Consider the following 26,353-nt stretch of genomic DNA (forward strand, 5'->3'; position numbering starts at 1 on the left):
ACTTGCCTGCCGGAAAAACAGAAATCACTGCCTCACGGGGCAAAAGCGGGTGGATCCTGCGGAGGTCTGGATGGAGCTAAATCACTACCCTAGTGGGTGTTTGGCTGGATGACCAAACCTCGCCTTGAAAGGGGCATAATAGTTGCCCGGTTCATAGCGGCAGGGCGCTGATTGGGGGAGCCCATCATCTGGCAATACCAGGGGCACTTAACGCTGACAAATATGCCCCCTAAGCGGCTGAGTGCTACAAAAAACAAGTGAGGCACCTCAAGAAATGGGAGTTTACCCTTAATTTCTTTTTCCACGTTAAACTGAATGTTTGGATGGATAGTATTGAGATGGTTTAGAAAGTCCGTTAATTTTTCTTCACCATGGCTCCAAATAGTAAATGTATCATCCACGAACCTGAACCAGACTGTAGGTTTGTAAGGTGCTGATTCTAACGCTGGCAGTCTAACAGACTGGTTCAGCTTCCTGTCCTGAAAGACTCCAGACTAACAAAGACTACAGTCCACAATAGCCATGCAGATTAGCTTTGGATTCCACATGTTAACAGATCACTTCCGGATACAATGGTTCCACATTAACATACCACACCCTAATCAGCACATTACCTTGATACTTACAGGACAATGATTAGCACATTACCTTTGATAATTTTGCAAGACAATGACTCAGCTCAAATCCAACCCCCTTCTGACTATATATAGTACTCTTCCAACACACTTTGACACTGAGAGACACTGTCCTTCAGTGTTACTCCTCTGAAGATGCCTGCCACAGCTGCTGGTGAAACATCAGGAAAGAAAACACCAAGACCACGGTCACACAGCCCGGATAACCTACAAGAACTGATACCCCAGTGATGTTGCCAATTTGTGTACATTCATCAGTCCATTCACATTAACCCCCTAACATACATACCCAGGCCACAAAAGTAGAGCCCTAAGTGCCCAGGGATTCCTAATGTGGTCCACATGCAGATATCCATAATTGTGTTTGGAAAACCTGGGATCTATTTCCTCAGTCAAGATTGTTATGCCTGCATTGTCACATTTAAAGATTAAGCATGATGGAACTGCAGTTTTAAGCAAATGGCTGACTAATTTTGAAGCTTAATCAGAATAGCATATTGGGCTTTGAAATGTAGCAGGTAGGGGCATTTTCCTTGCGGTTCAGAGGAAGGCATATCCAAAGATAAATCTGAAATATTTTGATAAGTGATTGTAATGTCTAATGAAAGACATGCATATTTGAAAGATGAATTACTGAGGCATTATCAGTCTAGAAATGTGATTAGACATCCATATTAATAAACACCTGTCACAATTCCATAACAGATGTTCTAAGAACATATCAAATGCAAATTTGGGACTCTTTCATGGTGTTGTTAATTACATTACCTATCCTGCAATTTATTTGTTTTTATTTGTTCCATTTCAGTTGCTAACTAGGGCTTTTATAAAGGCAGAAAGTATCTGGTAAATGTTAAAATTTAGCTTTTTGATAAAAAAGTTAAATTGATTTTTAAAAGGTTAATTTCATACTCCTCCAAATTATACATCTTTGCTCCAAAACTGTGGTTTTCAAACATTTTCTAAATTTATGCAGGAGTATTTTGCCTCACGGTCCTTGTGGGACTGCTTCAAGGCTTCGTTGGCATTATTCATAATTTTACTGACCTTTAGAAGTAACTTCGCTTCCGCCTCGTGCTTTCACTGCAGTTCCAGGATGCTGTTTTATTGCTAACTTAAATTCTGCTTTGAGGCAAGAGCAAGGCAAATTGCCACTACTTCCATGCCCAGGCCTAACTTCGGGTTTCTCTCCCCACACCCATTCTGGCTCCCACATATCTGTCCTTCCCATCCAGCCCCTCCCCTCAAAGCAGGAATACTATGAGGTTGCTTATTGGTCATTTTCACAGTGAGTGTGGTCAGTGTCTGATCGAATGGGGGAGGGAGCACCAGGTGGTTGTATGCATTGCAAGAGAAGGATTGTGGGGAAGTACTTGGGGGAAGATGGGGTGGTGGGTGGCTATTGCTGGAAAAGTTCTGCAAGAGGAGAGATATGGGGGAGACCCATTGGGGGGTGGTAAGGACAACAGTGGAGGAAGCTGGGTATTTTTTTAATAATGCACAAAAAGATTGGCAAAGAGGGCATGAAATGTTCATGAAATGTACTGGAAGACACCAACTGGAGAGAGGCTGCAAAGGCTGGAAGGCAGCTCCTGGCAAGGAACTGTTGAAAAAAGGGGGGAAAGGAATACTCACCTTTGCAAAAGCACACCACTGCAAAGCCACACACAGACAGGAAGCAGTCCCTAAGAGCTTACCTGCCCCCTCCAAGTAAACTGCAACAACGGTTATAAAAAAAACATTGCAAATTGCAATCTGTCCTTCATGCCAGATCAGTGAGCGGAGGGGACGGCTGCATTTTTAGGGGGAGGTACTCAGAAGCTCTGTGAATCACTCCGGATGCATAATTAATTACATGGTACTCCTGGAATTTCTTCAGAAGGGAAGCCCCCATGCATATTATTTTTGATAATTCAGATCAGAAAACTGCGGCAAACCAAACACAAACTTGCCCTGCATAAATGGCCTTGATGTGCATTCTTACTGCAGCTACCTGGGTACCAATTTTTAGGCTCAGCTCTGATAGAGAATATTTTCATTCTGAACAGATTCATTATTATTCTCACACACTGTGGCATCCACAATCTTGGAACTTAAATGATGCCCATAAAGATATCACCATTAGCTTGTTTAGCCAATCAAGATTTGTTGATTACCACAATCCTATGCAGAGGTACTGCACTCTAAACCCATTGAAATAATAGGATTGCAAAGTTAGTAAGTAAGGAGAACATAGTGAATGCAGTTACTGAAACCTCAACAAAGTTTTTAACTTGATCCCATATGAGACCTAATGAAGCTTACTTTGCATATTATCTTCACAGTGTTGTTATGTCTGGAGTACCAAACTATGCGGAGAACTCTCTATGACTGTGATTCAGGGCAATTTTAACTACTGTAGAGAGGCATGAAGCCACTTCTCTGGCATGATTATCATCCATCCATCCATCCATCCATCCATCCATCAATCCATCCATCCATCCGATGCATATATTGAGAGGTGTTTTGGAATTCCTCATCCTTTCTGTTTTGAACCCCAAATCTCCATTTCAGTTTTACTTCTCCCTTGGGCAAATCAAACCTTTATTGGGAAAATCAACAAAATGTGAACTAAGCTCAAGAAAGCTAGGGAAATGTGGACTAGAGGAAAGTATTGTGAGATTATTTTACAAAAGGTTAGAGACACTCCTTTACCCAATGGATGATAATCAGTGAATCCATCTCGGTTCACAGAGAGGTATCCAGAAGCAATCCATTAGAATTTTAAATAAAAGAGGAAATAGTATTAAAATGCATGAACCACCAGAGAAGCTTCCAGAGTTCCACTTTACGGTTTCAATCTTCTCACATCGTCGGGCTCTCCTTTTAGCTCGTTTAAATGCCTTTCCATCCATGGTCATGTTGGGCAGATATACCGGGATACCTTTTCCGGACCGTCTCTGCCCATGTAACACGGGCGAAATTGAAACGTTGGACCATCTGATGCTCCGCTGTCCTCGCTGGTCCTCACCAGCTTGAACCTCCCTCTACATGCCTGGGTGTTGCCTTTTTTGCTTGGCGACTCAACTAATGGTGCAGCCACATCGAATGTTGCCCGCTTTTTGGCCAGATTGGCTGCTCTTAAGAAGAAAGAACTCTCAACGCCTACCTCTGGCAACTTTTAGTCAGTTCGCTCCGCCCCCAGTTTATTTTAGTTAGAAATTTTACTTATTGGGCTGACGCCTAATTTTTAACATTGTTAACTTAAGATTGTATCATCCTTATTATGTTTACTATGTATTATGCTTCCTATCCTCCCTCGTCTTCTCCTCCCTTCTTTTCCTTCTCCCTTGGTCCAAGACTGCAGTCATAGACCTAATAATAAATTATTATAAAATGCATGAACGACATAAAACAGGCAAGAGTTGCACAGCCCTTAAAACATAGCCTAGCCATAAGGTATCACTGAAGAGAATCACAGAACTGAGGACAGTAATAAAATGAAAATCAGGGTAGACAGATTTAAGGTATTATATACACATGTGAAATATTGCATATATGCCAGAAGAGCCAAATGAATGAGTATTTGGAAATAACTTCCTGATAATTATTTAAGGCAGTGATTATAAAATTGTTTTCTGGGAAACACTAGGGCTCCTTAGAAGTATCTCTATCAGTCCTGAAGCGGGGCTGAAAGGGTTTGGAGGTGGCATGACCCCTGCAGCATATTAAGTGCCACTTGTGCCATCCAAATAAGCATTTACTCCACTGCAGGGCTACTTTCGCTGGTGCTGGGGAGCTGTGTGGCAGCACGAGGCATGGGCCTTGGCAGCAGCATTTCTTCGGCACAAGGACATGCACCGTCACCAAAGGGGGCGTTCCCAGGGGCGAAGTTGACTTTAGTCATCTCCCTAAGCCCTTTTGCCTTGGGAACGCCCATTTTTGACTGCGCGAACTTGCACCTGCAAAAAATAGTGGTGATTTTCATTTTTGGCTCTCTGCGCTCAGCTCAGCAAATTACTCAGGTGGCGGCACAGCTGCACCATCCCCAGACACCTCAGAAGTATCCCCCACTTAGGAATGCCCTGCCTGTCTTAAAAATGTTTGATAAGATCAGACATGAAGGGTTAACATCCCTGAAAGACATTTCCCCATCACTGCTAACACTTGCTCTGTACTGACATGGCATCCTCGGGCTCAAAAGGCCTCCATGTGAAATGACCGTGTGGCTTAAAACAACTCCTGAATCACATCCATTTGTAAATACATCAAATGCTTATTTCCAGCATTAAGAAGCAGTCAGAAACATTCCAATAGAGCCATTATTCTGCTGTGACTCTCTGCCTGAGGTCATTTTCCTGAGCCACAGGAGGCAGAAGATGTGGCAAGGGGAAATAGTGACTCAGTAGATATGTGCCTAACAAGGACTTCAACCAGCAAACAGAATAGTCCTGATTGATGTTTCTGTACATGGCATTTCTACTTTCTGTCACTGCATTGTCTCACTGGTTCTGGGAGGAGTTTCTTAATCTATATGAGCACAGTGCCTATGTTAATGTGATCTATTTTATTCTCTGGGGCTGGGCCTGCTAGACAGAGATGAAACCTTTGCTTGCACTCACTGGCACGCAGGGCATATTGGTAGGGAGAAAGAGAATCACAAGCTATGCCTACCCTCCCATTCCATTCCATTAGCAACTCTCTTGCTTTGCAGACTGAGAAGAAACAGGAGCTCAAACGGAGAGATACTGAGGTTGGAAGGCTTGCCGAGGATGTGTAGAGGAAGGATAGAAACAGAGTCTGTGACTGGTTTGTACCCTTCATCGTCAGTTAGATTTCCTTTAGTTGCAGGATAGGGATCAAAGGGTACCAGATGGCCCACTGTGTTTCAGCTCTCGCAACATCTTTTTCCTTAAAGGCATTTTCTATTAAACCCATGCTTGTAAGCACCTTTCATACTTGTATTGTGTCCTTTTGGAATAAAATTTATTTTTAGTATTATTTATAAAATACATCAGAATATCATGCTGGGATGTATTTTATGAATCTGAAAGCTGATTCATAGAATCTGTCTTTTCCCCCTGTGGCTGGCTGGGCACCACAGAAAAGAATTTAGCAGTCCCTGGTATTTGCAGCTGAAAAGCTTTCTTGTGCAACAGATTCGTCATGAAAAATTTCAGGGTGAGATGAATAAATTTGAACAGCACTTATTAAGTAAAGACAAAAGCACCTTTTCAATTTTTTATGCTTCGCTGATGGAAGTATCTCGAAAATCAATTCCAAGGTTTGTTAAGACATGGTCTGACACTTTGGGGTAAGATATCTATTCAAATGTCTGGTCATTCTTGCTATCTGCAATCTCTTCATTCTCAGTATCTAGAAAATATATGTAAAATGTTACACCGCTGGCAGTTGACTCCCTTGAGGCTTGCTAGGAGTCACAAAAATTATACAAGTAATTGTTGGTCCTGTGAATAATCAAGTGCCAATTTCTTACACATTTGGTGGAACTGTTCTAGGGCAAAATGATTCTGGAAGGTGGTTACAGAGGTGCTGCCTGTAGGATTTTGTGTCAGAGTGCAATGCACAATTGAATTACTCTTGCTAAACAATGTGGTATCAACTGTACAAAATTACTAGGCTGTAGCTCTCTGTATATTAACTATGGCCAGATGAAGTTTTCCTCAGGTTTGGAAATGTAAATTGCTCCCTCGGGGAAAAAAAAGGTCTGAATAAATAGAATGAAAGAAGTTTTATATTCAGTTAGGCTCACATCAATGCAAATTGCTCAAGGTCTTAAGGAAGTGGACCAGTTATAGAACACAGTGTTTAACTGATAGAACCACTATCAGTAGCAGTTTCAAAGTAGCTATATAGATAAAATTGTCACATAAGGCCTTTTGCTTCTTGTTGTCTGTTTTTTTTCCATAGCAATTGTTGATGATACTTTGATTCACTTTTTATATATGTAATTGTGTATCATGATGTATATCGTGGTGGTGTGTGTGTGCATTTGACTAATTTCATTTTTATTTATTGGCAGTCCTAATTGAAATTTCTAAACAGTCATCTTTTATGTGTTTTATAGCTGTTGTTTTAATTATATTGTAAGCTGCCTTGAGTGCCAGGTAGAAAGGCAGATAACAAATGTTTTAAATAAATACATATAAATTTGTATTATATTTTGATATGTGTGATGATCAAAAAATACAAAAAAAACATTCAGAAATTCTTGCTGGACAGATTAGACTTGTTATTGTCTTAGTAATTGTTTCTAGAATTGAGTTGGATGACTATGGGAGAGAACATATAAAGGAGTAAATCTAATTCTAAATTAATAAATGTCTGTTGAAAATGCTAGTGGCAAGCTCAATACTGAGATCTGCATTGGAGAGTCATAACATTCTCTTTACAATCCAGAGGTTTTAGCTTAGAAGCAACCCATTCACAAGCTCCTCATCTGCTTAGGGGTCGGTAAGAGACTCCTGTGCATGAAGTTATGGTTGCACGAAGAATCAACTAAAACAATTGGTTAATTTGTGGGACAGTTTTAATTGGTGGAACTGTAATCAAGGAACACTTTGTTTTTAATTGTTTGAGATTTTTTTTTGTTTCTGGGGTAGTATTGTATTAGAAGATGAAACAATAAATACTGGACGAAAGAAATAGTTTTCCTTCTCATGACAAGCAGTAGCCTTTGTTTACTAGTCATAGAATTCTGTACAGAGTCATGTTCATATCCTATGTTGAGCCGCATCTAGCTATCAGTAGTTCTTTTTTGCACATCATCTCCGAGGACTGAATGAATGTATGGTGGTAGTGGCACCGTGGCAGCAAGCTAGCTCCAGCCTCAGATGCATGCTTATTCACTTGAAGGTCCTACAAAGATATGGTACTTTTCCTCCTCCATGATTTGGAATCCTGTTTTTCACATCGTGATTATGTGTAGGACCTTTACACAGGGTGGAGGTTGCCTCTGTGATGCCACATACGTTGTATCCTCAGATATGTTGTGTGAAAAGGGCTAAGAGCCACTTACATTGGAGGAAGGCTCCTTAGACTGTAGGAAGAGGTTAAACGTCACTCTGTGGAGTGACCGAATCCGCCTCAATGTCTCAGCACCCCATTTGTTGCCTTTCTGCTGACCCATGCTGATATAGCAGGGGAGTACTGGAATACTGGCATGATTTCCAATGGCAAGAATCTTGTCCAAAGTAAAGACAGCTTTGGAACTCCATGCAAACCACTTAAACTGAAACTTTCCTTGCTTGATGACTTCTCAATAGCTTCACTATCCAGGCCACTCCTTCCCCTGCCCACCAAAAAAACTAATTTGAATAAAAATGTCTTATACAATTAAGACCCAGAGATGCAATTCCTCTTGCTTTTGTGTCAAACCTTTGACAACCTACAATCTTAGCATGTATACTTCCAATGAAACTGAGGAGAGTATATAAATGTGACACCATTTGGGTTTTAACTTAGTTCACATGGGAGGTTTGGGTAACTTGCTGTGAGGTCAGTAAACCCCAGATTTTGGAAAATTCCAAGCCTCAAATCCAGAAAGTGTGGTCATATTTCACCAATATGAAATAGTTAATGACACCAATCCATACTTACTAAAAGCTAGAATGGTTCCAATCTAAAACAAAGAGTATTTGCTCAGAAGAAAAGCAGAAGGGAAGAACCTTGAAATACTGCCGTTTCAATGCATTTTTAATAAACAACTGCTCCCAGAGACACATTTAGGGTGAATTTTAAATGAAGTAATACAATCTGGCTTTAGACATTTCATTCATTTATTGAGGAGGGGAAAAAAAGATAATACTTTTTTCTAATTATGTTTTGTTCCAAAGCAAACAATGCAGCTTAAGTTTCATGCAATTACTTGCAATTACTTGCTGGAAATTACTTGTGAATTACAGTTTAGAAATTGTTGGCTGGATAATTTCATTTTCAGTGGAACTAACAGAACAACTCTGTTTTGTTGCTATAATTATTTGATCAGCTTGATTTAGAATCTTAGGCAGCTGTCCACCCAGTTTTAGTTACTGAGATTGTCACACATGCTTCAGGCCTTGAAAATAACATGAATATTATGGCTTGATGTAAATAATGGGAGTACTTAGTCAGATTTTACTACATTTAAAAGCATTTTTTTAATGTAATGATCCAAGATCTGAAAGGCCTCATGAATTGCAAGTATATAGAATGTGCAAATAATGTTATAAAATTAGTCACCTAGCATGTACATCTTGTGCATTAACCAGAAACACAGGTGCTCCTAAGGAATATCACATGTAGTCTGAAATTTGGGGAGCTATTGACATTAACAAGCTACTTGCTATAGTTTAATAGTAATCAGAAAATGTGCAGAAACGTGTGGAATTCAGTACTGTATTAGAAAAATCAGGATAGTTGGAGAACAGTTGTGCGATGGTATGGTGTAGTGGGTAGAGTGATGGACTAGGACCTGGGATGACCAGGTTTGAATCCCTAGTGTGCATTGAAAGCCGGTTGGGTGACATTGTGCCCATCGTACTCTCTCAGCCTGTCCTTCCTCACAGGGTTATTGTGAAGACAGGGTGGAGAAGAAGAGAACAATATGATACACCTCTCTGGGTCTCTATTGGGAGAAAAGCAGGATATACATTTCAAAATAAACATAATTTGTTCTTCTGGCACTTCAGCTTTTTAAATAGTATCAGTCAGTTTTCCTTTCTCAAGTTTAGTTCAATGGATGAAGGCCTCAGGTGAAGATGCATACTATTTATTTATTTATTTATTTATTTATTTATTTATTTATTTATTTATTTATTTATTTATTTATTGCATTTATAGCCCACCCTCATTCCCAGCAAGCCAGGCTCAGAGCGGGTCACAACATTAAAATTCAGAAAACATCTGTTAAAACATACTCTAAAATATACTTTAAAATTATAAACTCCAACCAACACAATTAATACAATAAAACAAGATGGCACTAATACAAGATACAATCACAGGCACTGGAGAAACCTGGCCAGGCAATGGACCTCCCAAACCGAGTTGGAGGGAGGATGTTGGGGGGAGTACTAATAGTACTCCTGCATTGAGTCCTGTCTGGTAGTCACACAACACATTCCTGAGGTATGTGTAAACTTGGCTGTAGTCATCTAGTGCCAGTTGCAATGAAGTACTCATGAAAAGCCCTATGCTATCTTGAATTCAACATGCACTTGTAAACTCCTGATTATAACTGCAACTTCCCAAGGGTCAGCTGTCAAACTGATCTCTTCAGAGATCTCTTGCAGAGACAATGAACATGTTTTGCATAACTGCCTTCATCTGTCCCTCTTTCTTTGGAAAACACCTTGATGTCATTTTTAACCACTAAGGTTGGAAACTTACAGCCCATTCCTGAGCTTTGGTGGCAAAAGTGATTAGGAGGCCCAAGGCATAAAAGGCAGTTACTCTGCTGGCGCTAGGCGGCGGAGGGGGACAATGCAGCCACCCCAGCACAAGGGCCGCACTAGCTCTTGAGAGGTGCAGAAGCGGCTGCCGCCGGCCACAGGGGCATTCCCAGGGGCATTCCGCTGGCTAGTGTCAGGCCCTGCCTCTCGGCCTCAGCCTGACACTACTCCTCACAGGCTCTTGCTCCAAGCAGGCCAGGGTTTGGCTCGGAGTCAAGGCCCTGGTCATGTGCTCCTGGTTCGCATGCCTGTATCCTGCGTTCTATGCTCAGTATGGTATGCCTATCCTGTTTACCACAATCATCCCAGCTGCATAGCCATGTTATGTCTATACCTACCCTGAGAAAGCTTATCATGGATTGTAGCTGCCTGAGTACTTTTCCCTATCCATCTTTGAAGTCTGCATTGCATTTTAACCATGTACCCTTGCCTTGATTCCTCATTAGTAGCCTTGTATGCCCAGGAGGCAGCCAGCTTCTTACTTTGTCTAACGTTTGCTCCTAATAAAGTCTAAACTGCTTCAGAGCCTTTGCCTGATGGTTTTTGCTTGAAGGATGCTAAGGACAAGTCTCTGACAGCTAGGAGGCCTCCTAAGGCCCTTTCAGGCCAGGAACGCCCACTTTTGCCGCCAAAAATTTACGCCAGTGCCTCCCAGTAAGCACTATCTCACTGACGGCATGCCTCTTGACTCATGGCTTGGTGGCCGAGGAGTGGGGGAGTGGTGGGTGGGTAGGGGCTGCCACGGCAGACACGGGACTCTCAGACCCCAGGGAGGGATGTGGGCAGCCGTGTAAGGGGCCCTGCTGGTGCCGTATCTACGTGGGGCAAAGCTTGGTGGCTGTCCTTTTGTGAGGCTGAGATTCAGCAGCTGGCCAGCTCCCATGGTGGCTACTGTGCCAGAAGGGAGGTCGAGAGGGCTTGGGTCAGCTTCTCTGCACTGGCATCTCCCATAGACCCTTGCATTAATTTGCATGTCGCCTCTGCCAGCCTTTGCTGCTCCCTCCCACCCAGTCGTGCCCTCCCGGTGCTTCTGATGCCAGCACTGAGATGGCCCCCTGCTGCCCCCCTGTGCCGAGGACCCCCAAGTACCCAGTCCATCATGACATGTTGGTGTCGCGTTACCACACAGATGCCTCCACCACCGCTCATCCCAGCCTCATGTGATCTGGCTACCTTCTGAGCCAGGTCATCCCACACACTTGCTGCTGGGAGTCCTCGGGGCCCTCATGTCCACGGGAGCAACCATCTGTGAAGATGAGCCACTCCTGTGACTCATTCCGGTGCCTGGAAGGATTCAGCTAGTCCAGCCGAGTTCTGGTCCCTCTAGCGGTTAGCCCCGCCGGACGGCCGCTGGCTGTGTTTCCCCCCTCCCCCTTCCCCCTCCCCCTTCAGGGGGACAACCTTTTCTATGGTGTAAAGACAGAGCAGGAGGACGCCCATCAGGAGAGGGCCAACCCATTCCTGGTGGGGCCCCTGGACCCGATCCTTCCGCTTCCGCAGACGGGGCCAAGCCCTCGGATGGCGTGCCTCACATTAGGCTTCCCAGTCCTAATTGGGGTGGGGGGGTTCTCGCTGCCAGCCCCCACCCCACCCTGGCGCTTGTGTCAAGGGAAAGAGTGGTGCTTGGGTGCAACTTGGAGGGTTGTGTGGACCCACGGAGGTGGCGCTTGCAAAACAGGGCATCCTGTCTCCGAACCCTTGGAGTTGTCCTTTTGCCATTCTCCCATCCCCTCCCGCCCTGCTTTCCCTGCCTCCCTTGCGGCCCCCGCCCTTCCCCCTGCACTCTTCTCCCTGAGGGGACCCTCCCATAACACAGCCTGCCCCTCCTATCCCCATTCCGTGGCCCACCTCCCCCCATCAAGATTTCTCCCTTGGAAGTTGCCCTGCTGACTCTGCTGGCCCTGGCTGGGCTCTGGCTGTGCCGCGGCGGTCCTGTGCCGCCGCCCTGCTCCTCGGCCTCTCCCTTCTTTTGTAACTTTTTCCTTTTTCTTGGCACCATGCGCCGCCACAAAGCCCCTCAGGAAGCCTCCCGGCTGCACCATTGCTGCACCTTGCCCCGCAGCTGCGGCCCGCCTGCAGCCTCAGGAATGGGCTTTCTGTTAATAATTTTATAAAGCCTAGGGATGGATATTATATTTTGTATTTTAGTAGACCCCATCAGTCTTCTCTCACCATCAATCTTGCAACTTCTTTTTAATGGCCATCAAGTGTTGAGTGAATTGGCAATGAGAAAGAGATTAACACTAATCCAAAAAGCTTCTGAAAATATGACCTCCTTCTTTTGTATTCGTCTCTTGGCTCCCGTCAGTGATCAGTTCTTACTTCTAAAAATTAGTATTCTTGGTAAATTGTTTTCTGTGTAGCTGAACAAGACAAGAACAAAAGCCATTTTATTCTTGAAGAAAAGTGAATTGTAGCTAGCATTTATTTATTTTCTTTAAAATCATTTCCCCAACTTTATTAAATATTCCAAGGTGGTTTACAGTAAGGTCAAAGATGTGAAACCCAGTAAAAATAGCAAACACCTAAGGTAGTAAACCAACAAGTCATGCTCCTTCTCAGTGTAAGATGTCCATTAATAGAAGACCAGCTTAAAAGAGCACAGCTTTACACATTTTGTGGAAGGCATACAATGACACTGCCTTCCCAGCCACACTTGGCAGCCCCACTAAAAAAATATCAGGAATGAGCAAGCCACCGAGGAATGGAAATAGTAAGGAGGAACTTTTGTGAAGAACACAGCTGACACATGGCTTCATGCAGAGGAGGTCCTTCAGATCTGTAGGTCCCAATCCACATTATATTAAGAAATACAAGCAAGGAAGCTTATCGAGGTTCTGTCTCAGGAAATAGAAATGGTATTTCTGTTTGAGGAGGAGGGGGGCAGCAATTTCCGCCAATTCATCTTCCCACTGCAGATGCCAACTGTGACCTCTGTGCTGTTCCTGGTGGTCTGTTGATCCTCAAGAACAAAATTTCAGGGGGCTCAGGGGGCTACAGCAAGAGAGGAAAGTCCCACTTGCTGAAATCTGTGGATTAGTAGATTAGGGCTGTCGATTCGGTTCCATCCGACATGGAAAACAGCTGAATTTTCCCCGATTCGGCGGTTTCCAGTTTGGATAGAGCCAAAGTCAAAAAAGGCAGGAAAACAACGAACCGAACTCGGCGAGTTTGGGCGGACGCCGTATAAATTCATACAATTTCGGCACCCCCGAATCAGGATTCTCCCGTGGCCAGTGGTGGCCCAAGCTGGGTCTTCTTCTGGCCAATCAGAGCAGGGATTCTCCCTTTTGAATTGGCCAGGAGAAGAGTATAAAAACTCCTGTCCCGAGTCTATATTCATTTCCTTCCATTTTGGTGGTGCTGCTCCTGAGAGAACCTGAGCTGAGCTGCTTACTGGAATAGGATTGGATTTACTTCTCCTCCCTGCTCCTGCTGGAAGACATCCACACAGTTTGATTTTTGGGGGTTTTCTCTATACCTTTTCTCCTCTGTGTGTGTGTGGGGGGAGCAGTTTCTGTGGTTGGGGGGAGCCAAAGGGGGGCTGTTGCCTGTTCTGCCGGGGGGGGGTGCTCGCCTGCCTCTGTGGGAGCGTGCGTTCTGCCTTTTTCTGCCCGTTGCCACCCTTGCCTGGAGTTGAGTCAGTGCGGCGGTGCAGCATGAGCCTCCCTCCACTCGGCACCTTCTCCTCCTTGGTTCGTTTGTTTGGGGTTGACCCGAGCTGTACTGGTTTGAGGGGGGGTTGCCTGTTCTGCCGGGGGGGCTCTCGACTCTGCGGGAGTGTGCATTCTGCCTTTTTTGCCCATTGCCACCCTCGCCTGGAGTTGAGTCAGTGCGACGGTGTGGCGTGAGTCTCCCTCCGCTCGGCACTGTCCCTCCGCCTCCTTGGTTCGTTTGTTTGGGGTTGAGCTGAGCCGTACTGGTTTGATGGGGATGTTGCCTGTTCTGCTAGGGGGGCTTGATTGCCTCTGTGGAGTGTGATTGGGGGGTTACCTGTCCTGGGGGGGCTGATTGCCTCTTTGCAAGTGAAATCTATCAATCCTGAAGATACGGAATTTGCGCAGGTTGCACTTACGCTAGTAGCATTATAAGATGCAGTTTGGCTGTGTTGAAATGAAAAGATACGTTATCCATGCTAGTTACACTGTTTACTTATGCTTTGAGCGTTGTTGGGTGCACTTTCGGTATAGTTACATCGGCTCTTAGAAGCCACAGACTGACTTCTACTGTGTGTGTGAGTGTGGGGGGAAGCCAAAGGGGGGGTGAACTGTCCTGGTGGGGGGGCTTGATCTCCTCTTTGTGAGTGTGAATGCTGCTGTGGAAGATTTGAATCCAGCAGCATGAAGTCTATCAATCCTGAAGATACAGAATTTGCGCAGGTCGCACTTACGCTAGTAGTGTTATAAGATGCAATTTGGCTGTGTTGAAATGAAAAGATACGTTACCCATGCTAGTTACGCTGTATACTTACACTTTGAGCGTTGTTGGATGCACATTCGGCATAATTACATCAGCTCCATGGACTGGCTTCTACTGTGTGTGTGTGTGGGGGGGGGAAGCCAAAGGGGGTGACCTGTCCTGGTGGGGGGGGGTTGATCTCCTCTTTCCGAGTGTGTTTGTTGCTGTTTTCACTGGTTGCCACCTTCACCTGGAGGTCACCGTGGGTCAGTGAGTCTCTCTCTGGCTGCCCCAGAAACAAAGGGAAGTTTTGCCTTGGATTTGCCACTATCTGATGCACATTAAGGATTGCCGGCTCCTCTTCATTCCAATGGACGGAGGGGGGGAAACCCTTCCAGACCCCATAACTTGGGACCCTCTGACCCAATCTGCACCAAACTTGGGGGTTCTTGCAAGAAGGGTCTCCTCAAGCTACACTGAAAGTTTGGGACTTCTAACTCTAAAAATGCCTCCCCCCCCCGGAGCCACGGAAAGCCACAAATGTGCTTAAATGGCATTATTCGGCTAAATTTATTCGGGAATGCCAAATTTCATGCCAAATTCCACGGATCCGAATAGGGGGAGTTTGGACTTTGGCATTTCCTGAATAAAAATAAGCCGAATTTTGCCGAATCCGAATTTTACTAAAAAAAATTTCAACAGCCCTATAATAGATATACCCCAACAATTCCAGTTTGTGTAGGATGCAGCCCTTATCTAGGCACTAATATTCGACTTTTCAGATAAATGTTTCAGTAAGCTTTCAATTACTTGTTACCAGTAAGACAAAATAAAGCGAGTGTTCTTCATGATTTTGCAGGGTAAAGCCACCAACCAGCTTACTGATATTTCAGAGAACAAAATATTTTTGGATGTGCAGGGGAGTTAAAACTGATGAGGGGGGGCTGTTTTGTATTTTTATCAAAGGTAGACAGCATTTTCTAAATACTTAGTCACAATGTGATGACTTTAAATTTCGTTTTTTAAAGGAATAGTACATTTTCTACTAAGAGGCATATTTCCCTCAGAATATTCAAGTAATGTATTATACATGGATCTGCATTTTCTTGGCTGCTTGTTTGTGTTTTAAATGTCATTGAAATGTTTCTATCATGAATGCAGCTCCAAAACATCTAAAAATAATCTGACAGATGGATGTCATTTAAGTTATTCAATATGAGAACAAGGCTCATAGCAGTATTTCTCCTAAAAACATAATTTATTTTAAAAGGGACAACTTTGATCTGATCTATAGTGGCATACAATGCTACAGGGAAACTGTACAACTGTTAGCCATATTCAGTTTAGACATTTTAGATCATTCAGACACTGCGAAAGCATGCTGAAATAGAATCTTCACAGAATTTTGCAAAGTCGGCTGTGACTTGACGGCACTTTACACACACACAACAAATGGGAATTATTGTTGAAAATTTTGTCTTCAGACTGATTGCTATCTGGTTTCATTTTTGCTGGAATCTCTCTCCCTCTCCCTCTAAGCCAGTAAGTAACTTTCTTTACCAGTGGAGAGTTCTGAGAAGGTAACAAAGGATGATAAGCTTACAGAGAAGTTCTCCTCTATACCTGCTGCTTCCTCATGATCTCTTTTCCTTCTTCCTCTCTGCAATTTTTTGGTAAAGGAAATGCAGTTGAAGGATAAGCATAACTTGGCAATGCTATTCTACTGCTACTGGAAGATATCATAGTCCTGCTGTGCACAACATTGGTCAGGCTGCACCTGGAGTACTGTGTGCCATTCTGGAGGTAGGGTTGCCAACCTCCATGTACTAGCTGGAGATCTCCTGCTATTACAACTGATCTCCAGGCAAAAGAGATCAGTTCACATGAAGAAAATGGCTGCTTTGGCAATTGGACTCTATGGCATTGAAATCCCTCCCCTCTGCAAACCACACCCTCCTCAGGGTCCGCCCCAAAATCTCCAGGTGTTTCCAATCCCAGAGCTGACAACCCTATCTGGAGGCCTCACTTCAAAATGGATGTGGACAAAATGGAAGAGAGTGGAAGGGGCCTGAAGACCTAGCATTGCTAGGAAAGGCTGAGGGAGTAGGGAATGTTTAGTCTGGAGATGAGGAGGTTGAGGGGAGCCATGATTGCTCTCTTTAAGTATTTGAAGGGCTGTCACTTAGAGGAGGGCAGGGAGCTGTTCCTGTTGGCAGCAGAGGACAGGACTAGCAATAATAGTTTTAAATTACAGATGGAAAGGTATCGGCTGGATATTAGGGAAACATTTTTATAGTGAGTGTAGTTCAGCAGTGGAATAGGTTGCCTAGGGAGGTGGTAAGCTCCCCCTCAATGGCAGTCTTCAAGCAGCAGCTGAACAAACACTTGTCAGGCATGCTTTAGGTTGATCCTGCATTGAACAGGGGGTTGGACTAGATGGTCTGTATGGCCCCTTCCAACTCTAGGATTCTATGAACCTATAAGAGTCAACCTACACAATACACCTGACACATGTCAGGTCACAAGTGCATGACTGGTCTCACAGGTCTTTTATGCATGGGTTGGATCTCTCTGCTTGGACCTGGGTTCATCGCACATTAAAGTAACCCGGGTTGGGGAAAACTGTATGCATTGGCTTGAATGATCAGGGACGAAACTGTGTGCTAATCGAACCTTGAATAGAGAAAAGCAGTCTCCCATGCTCAAATCAAGTCCCACCCCTTTAAATGCTGTGCTGTAATTGGCTTACTTCGCAGTGCTCCCCGTGAGAGATTTCCTTCCCCCCAAACCAAACTGCCACATAAAAAAGCATTTTAAGAACAAAAAATGGAGCTACCTGAAAGGAGGGGGGGGGAGAGAAATCCAAGCCTCGTTTTATAAAAGCCTTTCTTCTGCTCAGAAAGAGCTCTGAGGTAGCAAGAAGCAGGAAGCACTTGAATCCCCGTCTCTTTACACACTGCTTTGTGATTGGTTGTAAGAGAAGCCAATCTTCTGCATGCTGCTGCGAGGAGGGATTTGGAAAAGGGTGGGGCATGATGGCACGGGGAAGCTCAACCCAAGAACGGAGTATGCATGCTCTGTGACTCCAGAATGAGCCAGGATGAATGGTTTAATTCGGGCCAGAAGAGGAATGGGAAAAGCCGGGTTCGTTTTGCATCAAAACAACGTTGAGCTTCCAAGGAATGAGATTCCTTGGAATCTCATGAGTGCATACTGAAAAATTTGATCCTGGCTGAAACGGGGAATAAAGGGGTTAAAGCGACCATGCATAAAACACCACAGTCAGACATACATTGGAGGAACTCACCTTAGAAAGTGCTCATTTGCTTGCCTCTGTGAAGGAGCACACCCATGATCCAACGTCTGTCAAACATATTGTGTAATCACGCCCTAAGATAGCCTGATTTACAGGAGGCTGCCTCCTGTCTTTCGTAATGCCCCCCTGGCTACCATTTCCTGGCTATAATGGCATGATTTGGCCATGATTCATCAAGGGCCCCCTGCTATCTGTCCCTGCATATTTCAAGCTGGCAACCCTGGCACATACCCCTCCCTCTTGCATAGAGTGTTTGAAGTCTTCCTGATTTGGGAGTTTGGAGTTTGCTTCTTCCCTGCAACCAGGAGTTCTAAAATAGGATTAAAATGAGGATTCGAATTCCATTTGTAGGAAAAAGCAAGCTCCAATTTGTCTAGGTGCCTGTATTCAGACTTTTGGTAAACTGGTGATTACTTTAAATCTTTCCAAACCCAGCTGCCTTCTAGTGTTCTCTGTGTGTAGGGGGAGGAGGGAGGGGACCATATGAGCATGACAACAAATTGCACTTTTATTCTGATGTACAAAACCAGACTATTTTTGATGACAGACCCACTTTAAAGGCATGTCATAGGGCTACCACATAATCACTCAGCAGATGCATTGGAGCCCAGAGGATGAGGCCTGTGTATCTGTGCCGTGTGTGCTGCCTCTAGCAGGAATTGGTGTGAAGACATCTGCAACTGTTGCCTGCAGTTACGGTGATTCCTGTGCACTACTGTGAGCAATGCAGACATGACTGTACAAACGTCCATACATATAGCTCAGCTAGATTTTTTTATCATGCCCTTATCATATAGCCAAATATTACCTCTCATTTTGAGAGTTGTAGTGGTTAGAGATTTGGAATATGCCTGGGGAGATCCAAATCCAAATCCCTGCTCATTGTGAGCTTCAATGGGTGACCTGGGCCAGTAATTCTGTCTCCACCTAAACTATCTCACAGGATAAATGGAACAGGGGTGAATGATGCATGCCAGGCTGTCCTTCTTGAAAAAAACCATAATTTATTTTGTTAGAAGATAAGAATCTGTACTTTTAAAAGTTATGATGGCACCAACAGAGAGTAACAGTACAATCCAGCCAAGATTATGTAAATCATGTTAATTTATTAGCACTTTTAAAGCATGTGCTTAACTCTCCAATTGAAATGAATAGGAATGGGAATGTTTCACTTTGGCTAGATATTGCCCAAGATTTGCAACTGCTAAGCAGGAAGTTGAAATATGAAAAGGTAAAGGTACTCCCAAAGCAAGCACCAGGTCATTACTGACCCATGGGGTGATGTCACATCATGATGTTTACGAGGCAGACTATGTTTATGGGGTGGTTTGCCATTGCCTTCCCCTGCTATCTGCCCTTTACCCCTAGCAAGCTGGGTACTCATTTTACCGACCTCTGAAGGATGGAAGGCTGAGTCAGCCTTGAGCTGGCTACCTGAAACAGACTTCTGTTGGGATTGAAGTCGGGTTGTGAGCAGAGCTTTGACTGCAGTACTGCAGCTTACCACTCTGTGCCACGGGGCTCTCTGTTGAAATATGAAGAGTGAAGTTAATTCTTCTGGGACTTGGGTCATGATGCACCAGGAAGTTCTCTAGCACAATCCCCATTGGAATGCAAATGTTGCCCCCACATAGTCATTGCGCTGACAGTCTTTGTAAGATTCTATGATAATGTTCTGGTGGGGCAGGCTGGCGGGGCTGCTACTGCAGCATGGTGCAGAGGGAGCTGAGAGTGGGTGTGGCAGGAAGCGGTGGAGGGTACAGAAGCCAAGGCTTTTGCAGCCTGGGCGGCTGCACAGAAACAGTGGGGTCAGCAGTGGTAAGGCAAAGTCTAGGAAGCAGTCCAAGAAGTCAGGCCAGGATCTCTTACATATCCCAGGCTAGGCAGCAAGGGTCGTCGTTAATCAGTCCAAGGTCCGGGTCACAGGCAAGGCGGTAGGCATTGTCTTTAAACAGTCCAAGGTCGTTCTCAGGCAAGACAGCAAACAGAGTGGAGCTCGGCTGAAACCGGAATTCAGTAAGTTGCTTCCACGTGGAGGCTGGCTTTCGCCATTCTTTAAATCTGGCCAGCTATCAGAGTGAGGTTGGTCCTGTCATCACTCACAGTCATTCTCTACAGCTGGAATGCCTCTCCGGCTTTGCAGCCGGGCCAATTGTTCTTTCATATAGCAGAGTACGGAGTCTCTGCCACCAGTGAGTCATAGGGGAGGAATCTTGTGAGTCTCTGGCTGGCTCTGGCAGTCGGGCCTCCAAGGGGGACTGGAATTCCTCAGCCTGGCTAGATGTAGAAGCGTCTGATGGCCCCTTTAATTCAGCATCTGGCTCAGAAGGCTCATCAGCTGCATTCCCAAGAGGGTCAGCTGCCGATGGGATGGTCAACTGCTCCAGTTCTGCATCCGAGGCCTCAGACTCAGCCACAGGGGGGCATGACAGATAATTTCATATATAAATATGTTTATATATCACCATGGCTACTGAAGGCACACTCAGTTAACAGCTGAGTCCTACACACACTTAGGTTGAAGTAAATCCTGGTGATTTCAATTGAATTAATTTCCAAATAAGTGATTTTATCACTGCAGTCTGAGCTATTACAATTTGAACTGTGTAAAAATAATTTTAAGATGTCGTAGGGAGAAAAATTAGCTCTTTATCTCCAATGAAAGGCAACAAAATCAAACAGAAAATCGGTTTATATTAATCTGGTTCCCTGAAGTGCCAAACATGCCTTTTGAAAACAATGAAAAGTAAAGGATCTCAACTTTGGGAATAACAACAATATATTAGGAACAAGTAAATGGCTTTTTAAATTCTGTAGCATGGACGGAAGTGAAAGATAGCAATTCCATGGACTGAAAAGAAATATTTATAAACTCATGCTGTGAGACTGGAGATCTCCATCAGGTAGTAATTCTTCTAAGAGGAAAGTGGTGGTTTTTAAATATATAATTTCTTCAGAAAGATAGATAATAGGATAAAATTATATACCAAAATGAATGCAGTGGAGCAATGAGCATATTTACAGTTTACAGTCCAAACCACTGATCTGCCATATTTGTATTTTCAGATCACTTATAAGCTTGTTAATTAGATGACTACAACAATTACAAGGCAATGTCAGTGACATGGGAATACTTCTTTACACAATGAATAATAAAATTGTGGAATTCATTGCCAATGGATGTAGTGACAGTCACAAGTATAAATGGCTTTAAACGGGGGGGTTAGACAGGTCCATCTATGGCTACTAGCTATGGTGAGTTAAGGGTACCTCCACATACGGAGGCAGGAAACCTTTGAATACCAGTGTGGCAAGGCAGCATCAGGGGAAGGCCTTGGCCTCTGTACCCTGTTTCTTGGTCCTCCAGAATAACTGGTTGGCCACTGGGTGAAACAGTATGCTGGACTAGATGGACCTCTGGTCTGATCCATCAGGGCTCTACATACATTCTCACGATGTGGCACTTCATTTTTTTGTCTTCGTAATTGTGGCCATTATTTGTGGGTATTTATTATTGAGACAATATGGTGGCTTGGATCCACTGGAGTTTATCCATGGGTGAAAGAGTTACTGGTTTTCCTCCATGCTCCTGCTGCAGCCCCAAATGCCCTCCCCAAGCTACTTACAGGATCCAAGCCAATATAGATAATAGCGATAACTAAGATTGCCACAGGGTTCCATTCCATATTCTTTAATATTTTACAGTTGGAAGTGAGGACATTTCTGTCCACATGTCAACAGCAGGGCTGCCCATATAACTCCCACAAGCAGAACCTAAGAAATAATGGAACAAAAAATCAGTTGGATCCAACTAGCTCTTCCGCTCAATTTTGCCCAATTCATTCTTTGCTGTACCCCTTGTCTCACATGGCTTTTGTATACACCTGTCCCGTGATCCCAAGCATAAACTTTTTTGGGTGGTCAATGGGTACACTCACCTTCCATTTTCACCAGCAGAAACGTTCTTTGGGTCCAACCCCATGAGCAGATGTCCTTATTATGAAAGCCATGGATGACAGGAAAAGTAAAAGATGAAGCACTGATAAATCTACTATACCATGGGTATAATTTAGAAGATATTGCAGAATATTTTTGCTGTTTTCAAGATGCAAAACACTGAGAATATGTGCCTTGCTATAGGCAATGAATGAATTCACACCAGAGAATTCTGAAGCACAAATATTAGTCCCAGGGTACAGATGAGGAAAACCCAGAGAAATCTACATGCCCAAGGCAAAATACTACACCCTCAATAGAAAATACTTAAGCTTACAAGATCTGGAAACAGACTATATTCCACTTTCACAAGAACACTTCTTTGTTCAGAAGAGTTCTGCCTCTAAACATCGAGCTTCCATTTAGTTATCATGGTTCATAACATATAATAGGTGATAAGCAGATAGAATGAATAAAATTACTTCTTCAAATGGCACTTAAGAAGCCTTACTGTGCAATCATGAAAGGGGAAGCTGAATGCCCATAGGAGCTGGTGTAACCCCTATGCTGGCATCTGTGCCATTTGCAAACTGGCATGGATGCTGGCATTGGGCAACTTATGCCGGCCCCCTGGATTGCGGCAGCAGCACGGCTCTCAAATGCCGGTGCAGCCTCCTATCAGTATTTCCCAGTGTATCTCCCTGCTCCAGCAACCTGGGAAGCATTTCCAGGGTGTTGCTGAGGGTGGAGCTGCCTGTAGGCAGCTTCCTTACCTCTTTCGCCTCAGGAATGCCCCTCCACGCTGCAGTGGGGCTACATCAGCAAAATAGCTGGTCTAGCCTCGCTGAAGTCTATGGTACATTTTTTTTTACTTTGTAAAAAAATTTCAGTGTATTTATTTTTCTTTTTTCTGGCCAGAAAGCCTCTGTGGAGGTGGCACGGCAATGCCACTCCTGGCTGGTGCCCAACTGCCCCCCCCTTCAGGAATGGGCTGCCTGGCATCTATTTAGCAATCCTATAGCAGATCATTTATCTCCTAGCAAGAGGTACACCTCAACAACATTTTTGGTTCATTTTTCCATTTTAGCTTTTTATTATGGTACAGCATAACTATTTAAATTCTTAACATAGATTATTTTAAAAGAAATAATACCACACATTGATATTACATAGAAAAGCAATTATATCCACTTCTGCTACAAACTTCTGGCGGTTAAGACCACTGGGTAAAACAGTGCATGTCTGGCTATATTGACTGGATAGACTGTGCTAATCTTCTCAAACTAGGGTTGCCAGGTCTTCCTAACTATAGTCCCCTTCATTGCCTGCTGGTGACTTAAGCACTGGTAAGAAGAAACCAGAGGGGAAAAGGAGGTGGGTGTTGGCATTGTGCTGGCCCACTGAAGTAACGCCTGTCAAAAATTAGATGCTATTACATCAGGGGGTACTCTAGGAGTTGCAAAAACTCTGTGGTTTTATCATAGAGTTTCCGCAACTCTTAGAGTGCACCCCCAGTTTAATGACATCACTTCCAGTTTTTGATGGATTGATGTCAGTGTACCAGTGCACCAGCCCCTACTCCCCAAAGGCTCCTGGGGTTGCCAACTGTTGGTCTCAAACAGTTCAAATGCATTTTAAAAACCATATGGATGGTTGAACATTTCTATTTAGCATTTCACAACTAATTCTATAAACTAAGAATGTGGGGGGGAGTTCAAAGCTTCATTCATTTTGCAATATTAGCACATTCAATTCATTTTTTGTTTTTATATTTGTTTTAATTCCTACTCCATCTCCACTCTTCCTCCTTTCCCTCCTTTTCTGGTAACATCTGCCCAGCCAACCAGCCAATGAGCAGAAAGAGAAATATCCACCGCCCCCAACTTCCCTGATACCTCAAATGTCAAAGTATACTCCCAGAAATATAGTCCTTCAAGTAGTAAGCATTAAGATTTCAGACTATCTGAGGATTACATTTTCCAGAGTAGGGCTGTTGATTTGGTAAAAAATGAACCGGAAAAATACCGAATAAATACAAATTCGGTAAAATTCAGGTTTGGGTTTACTGAGTCTGCAGAATCTGGGAGGCTGGTAAAGCTAAATTTGCCATTCCTCAAAAAGCCAGAGAAAAATCTGGCTTTTTGGGGAACATCTTTCTGTGGCTCCTGGAGAGGTATTTTTGCAGATAGAGGTCCCAAATTTTCAGGGTAGCTAGAAGGGACTCTCCTTGCAAAAACCTCAGGTTTGGTAAAGATTGGGTCAAGGGTCCAGACCCAGTCTTTACCAGATATCCGGATACATTGTATTTCTATTAAGGCATGGGGCAAAGTTTCCCACTTATTAAAGCCCGACTTCTCCATTAAGATACATTGCAAAGATCACACTAAAGCATCTGAACACAGCCACTTTGCCAAGGCATTTCAATGGAGGAGGATGGGGTGACCCCTTCCAGACCCATAACTCCGGACTCCCTGACCCAATCTTTACCAGACTTGGGGGTTCTTGTGAGGAGAGTCCCTTCTAGCTACTCTGAAAATGTGGGACCTCTACCTGCAAAAATGCCCCCCAGGAGCTGCAAAATGCCATGAAATGGGTTTAATGGGTTTCAATGGCCAAATTTTTCAGGAATCCCAAATTTAAAGCTAAATTCCTACCTTTACTGGTATAGGAAATTTGGCATTCGGGTTTTCCCTGGGAGGGGAAAGGCCAATAAACCCGAACCCAAATTTTCCCGATTTTTTTTTCAACAGCCCTATTCTAGTGCACAGCAACATGGTACCTGGAATACTAAACAAAAACAGTTCAAGTGCAGAAGTGTGGGAAGAGAGAGCAATTTTCTTTCTACCAGCCCACTAGTTTCCTGGCTAGCAGCTGCCAGCACTGTAAGCCCAGTGGAGGGAAGGAAGCTGAGGAGAAGGAAGAGAAGGAAAGAGAAAGGGAAGTGTTCCTCCTCTCAAAATGAGATGAACAGATGTCATGCATTCATTTATTGCCGTGTGCTTTTAAATGAAACCAATGGCTTTCTTTGTTTCATTTGTTATTAATTTGGAAACAAAAGTAAATTCTTATTCAGAGCTTAAAATAAAGCCCACCTCTGTGAAGATCAAAGGAAATGTGGTCATCTTTCCTTCAGTCTTTTGCTTGTGGAGCAACAAGCATTGCCGCTTCAGTGTTTTGGTTTAAGACTGAACTGACCCGTGCCACTTTAAAGTGCTTTCCAGCTCCTCCTCTACTGTTGGTATGCAGGTGTGAATAACCAAAAGGCAGTGTTTCTAAATCAAGCAATGGCCATACATTGATTTATCCTTGAAGGTCAGCTTTCCGGAACTTGATTGTGCACAAGTGATTTTAGCCCAATTCTTGCAAAAAGTTTGGATTCAAACAATTCCTCTGTTCTTGGGTTTACCACAATATTGTAAGCATTTGTCTATGCACTGTGCAAAATCCCCCTCCCTGCATGTCCTGGTGGGTCCCCGACTTGTACATACTTTCATTCTGTCTTTTTCATTAAAGGGGTAGAGGGCCACTGAAGAATACATCAGATGTGATCAATGCTGCAAAAATGATATCAGAGTCAGGATCCAGGATGGATATGCTTGCAAGGCAAATTTCTAACCAGGTAGGTGAACACAGTGGTGCGTGACATCTATTACTTTTGGTTCCTACCAGAGCTGATGATTGATGATAACTGATATATGCTGCGATAATGTACAGGAGGTTTTGGAGAGTGGGATGAAATAGACAGTAAACCAGTAAAGTTATGGGTGCACACAGGGGAGAAGTGCAAACACAGCCAGAGCTTTCTTTCCCATCTCCACCACAGGCTGTTAGCTTGCTGAAAAGGCAGGCCTCATTTTAAATGGGAATGTATTGCCTCACTGGTTCCTAGCTATTGAAACAACTAATAGGGCAATGACATCAGATCTGCGGTAATTTAAAGATGGGAATAAAAAAAATTTACAAATGGATTTTCGAGAATTAACTTGGGACACAAGACCTGGTAATCAAGAATGGGTAGAACTGGTACTGGACACATGAGCTGCCTTATATTGGATCAACCTATTGGTCTGTCGAGATAAGCATTGTCTTTTCTGACTGGCAATGGCTCTCCAGTAGAGGTTGTGGTGGAAAGTGTCATCAAGTCGCAGCTGACTTGTGACAACCTTGTCGGGTTTTCAAGATAAAAGAGATGTTCAGAAGTGGTTTGCCATTGCCTGCCTCTGTGTGGGATGAGAGAGTTTTGAGAGAACTGTGACTGGCCCAAGGTTACCCAGCAGGCTTCATATGGAGGAAAGGGGAATCAAACCCGGTTCTCCTGATTAGAGTCTGCCGCTTTTAACCACTACGCAACGCTAGCTCTCCAAGAGGTTACACATCACCTATTACCTGATTTTTTAAACTGGAGATTCTGGGGATTTATTTTATTTTTATTTACCACAATAACAATTAGGTATTTTGGAAGGAGGAGAGAGGCCTGGACTGTCCTTGTTCCTTCCTCCCCACATGATTGCTGATTATTCTGATCTGGTATGACCACATAGCCCCAGCCACAGTGAATGTGTCTGGATTGGAGCCCTTGTTATGACATGTGGATGTTTTTCACAGTCTAGCTGACTAAGGTGGGAATAACAGAATTG

At 43.9% G+C, this 26,353-nt stretch overlaps 1 protein-coding gene across 1 annotated transcript in view; it reads left to right on the forward strand.

Annotated features, from left to right (window-relative positions):
* Positions 1–26,353, forward strand: part of CTNNA3 (catenin alpha 3) — a 955,294-nt gene that overhangs the window by 903,266 nt on the left and 25,675 nt on the right. The window contains exon 15 of the mRNA XM_056849344.1: positions 25,230–25,335. Within this exon, the coding sequence (XP_056705322.1) occupies positions 25,230–25,335 (106 nt within the window). The remainder of the gene's footprint in view (positions 1–25,229; positions 25,336–26,353) is intronic.

Source organism: Euleptes europaea, chromosome 5, assembly GCF_029931775.1.
Source record: "Euleptes europaea isolate rEulEur1 chromosome 5, rEulEur1.hap1, whole genome shotgun sequence".
NCBI classification, from domain to species: Eukaryota; Metazoa; Chordata; class Lepidosauria; order Squamata; family Sphaerodactylidae; genus Euleptes; species Euleptes europaea.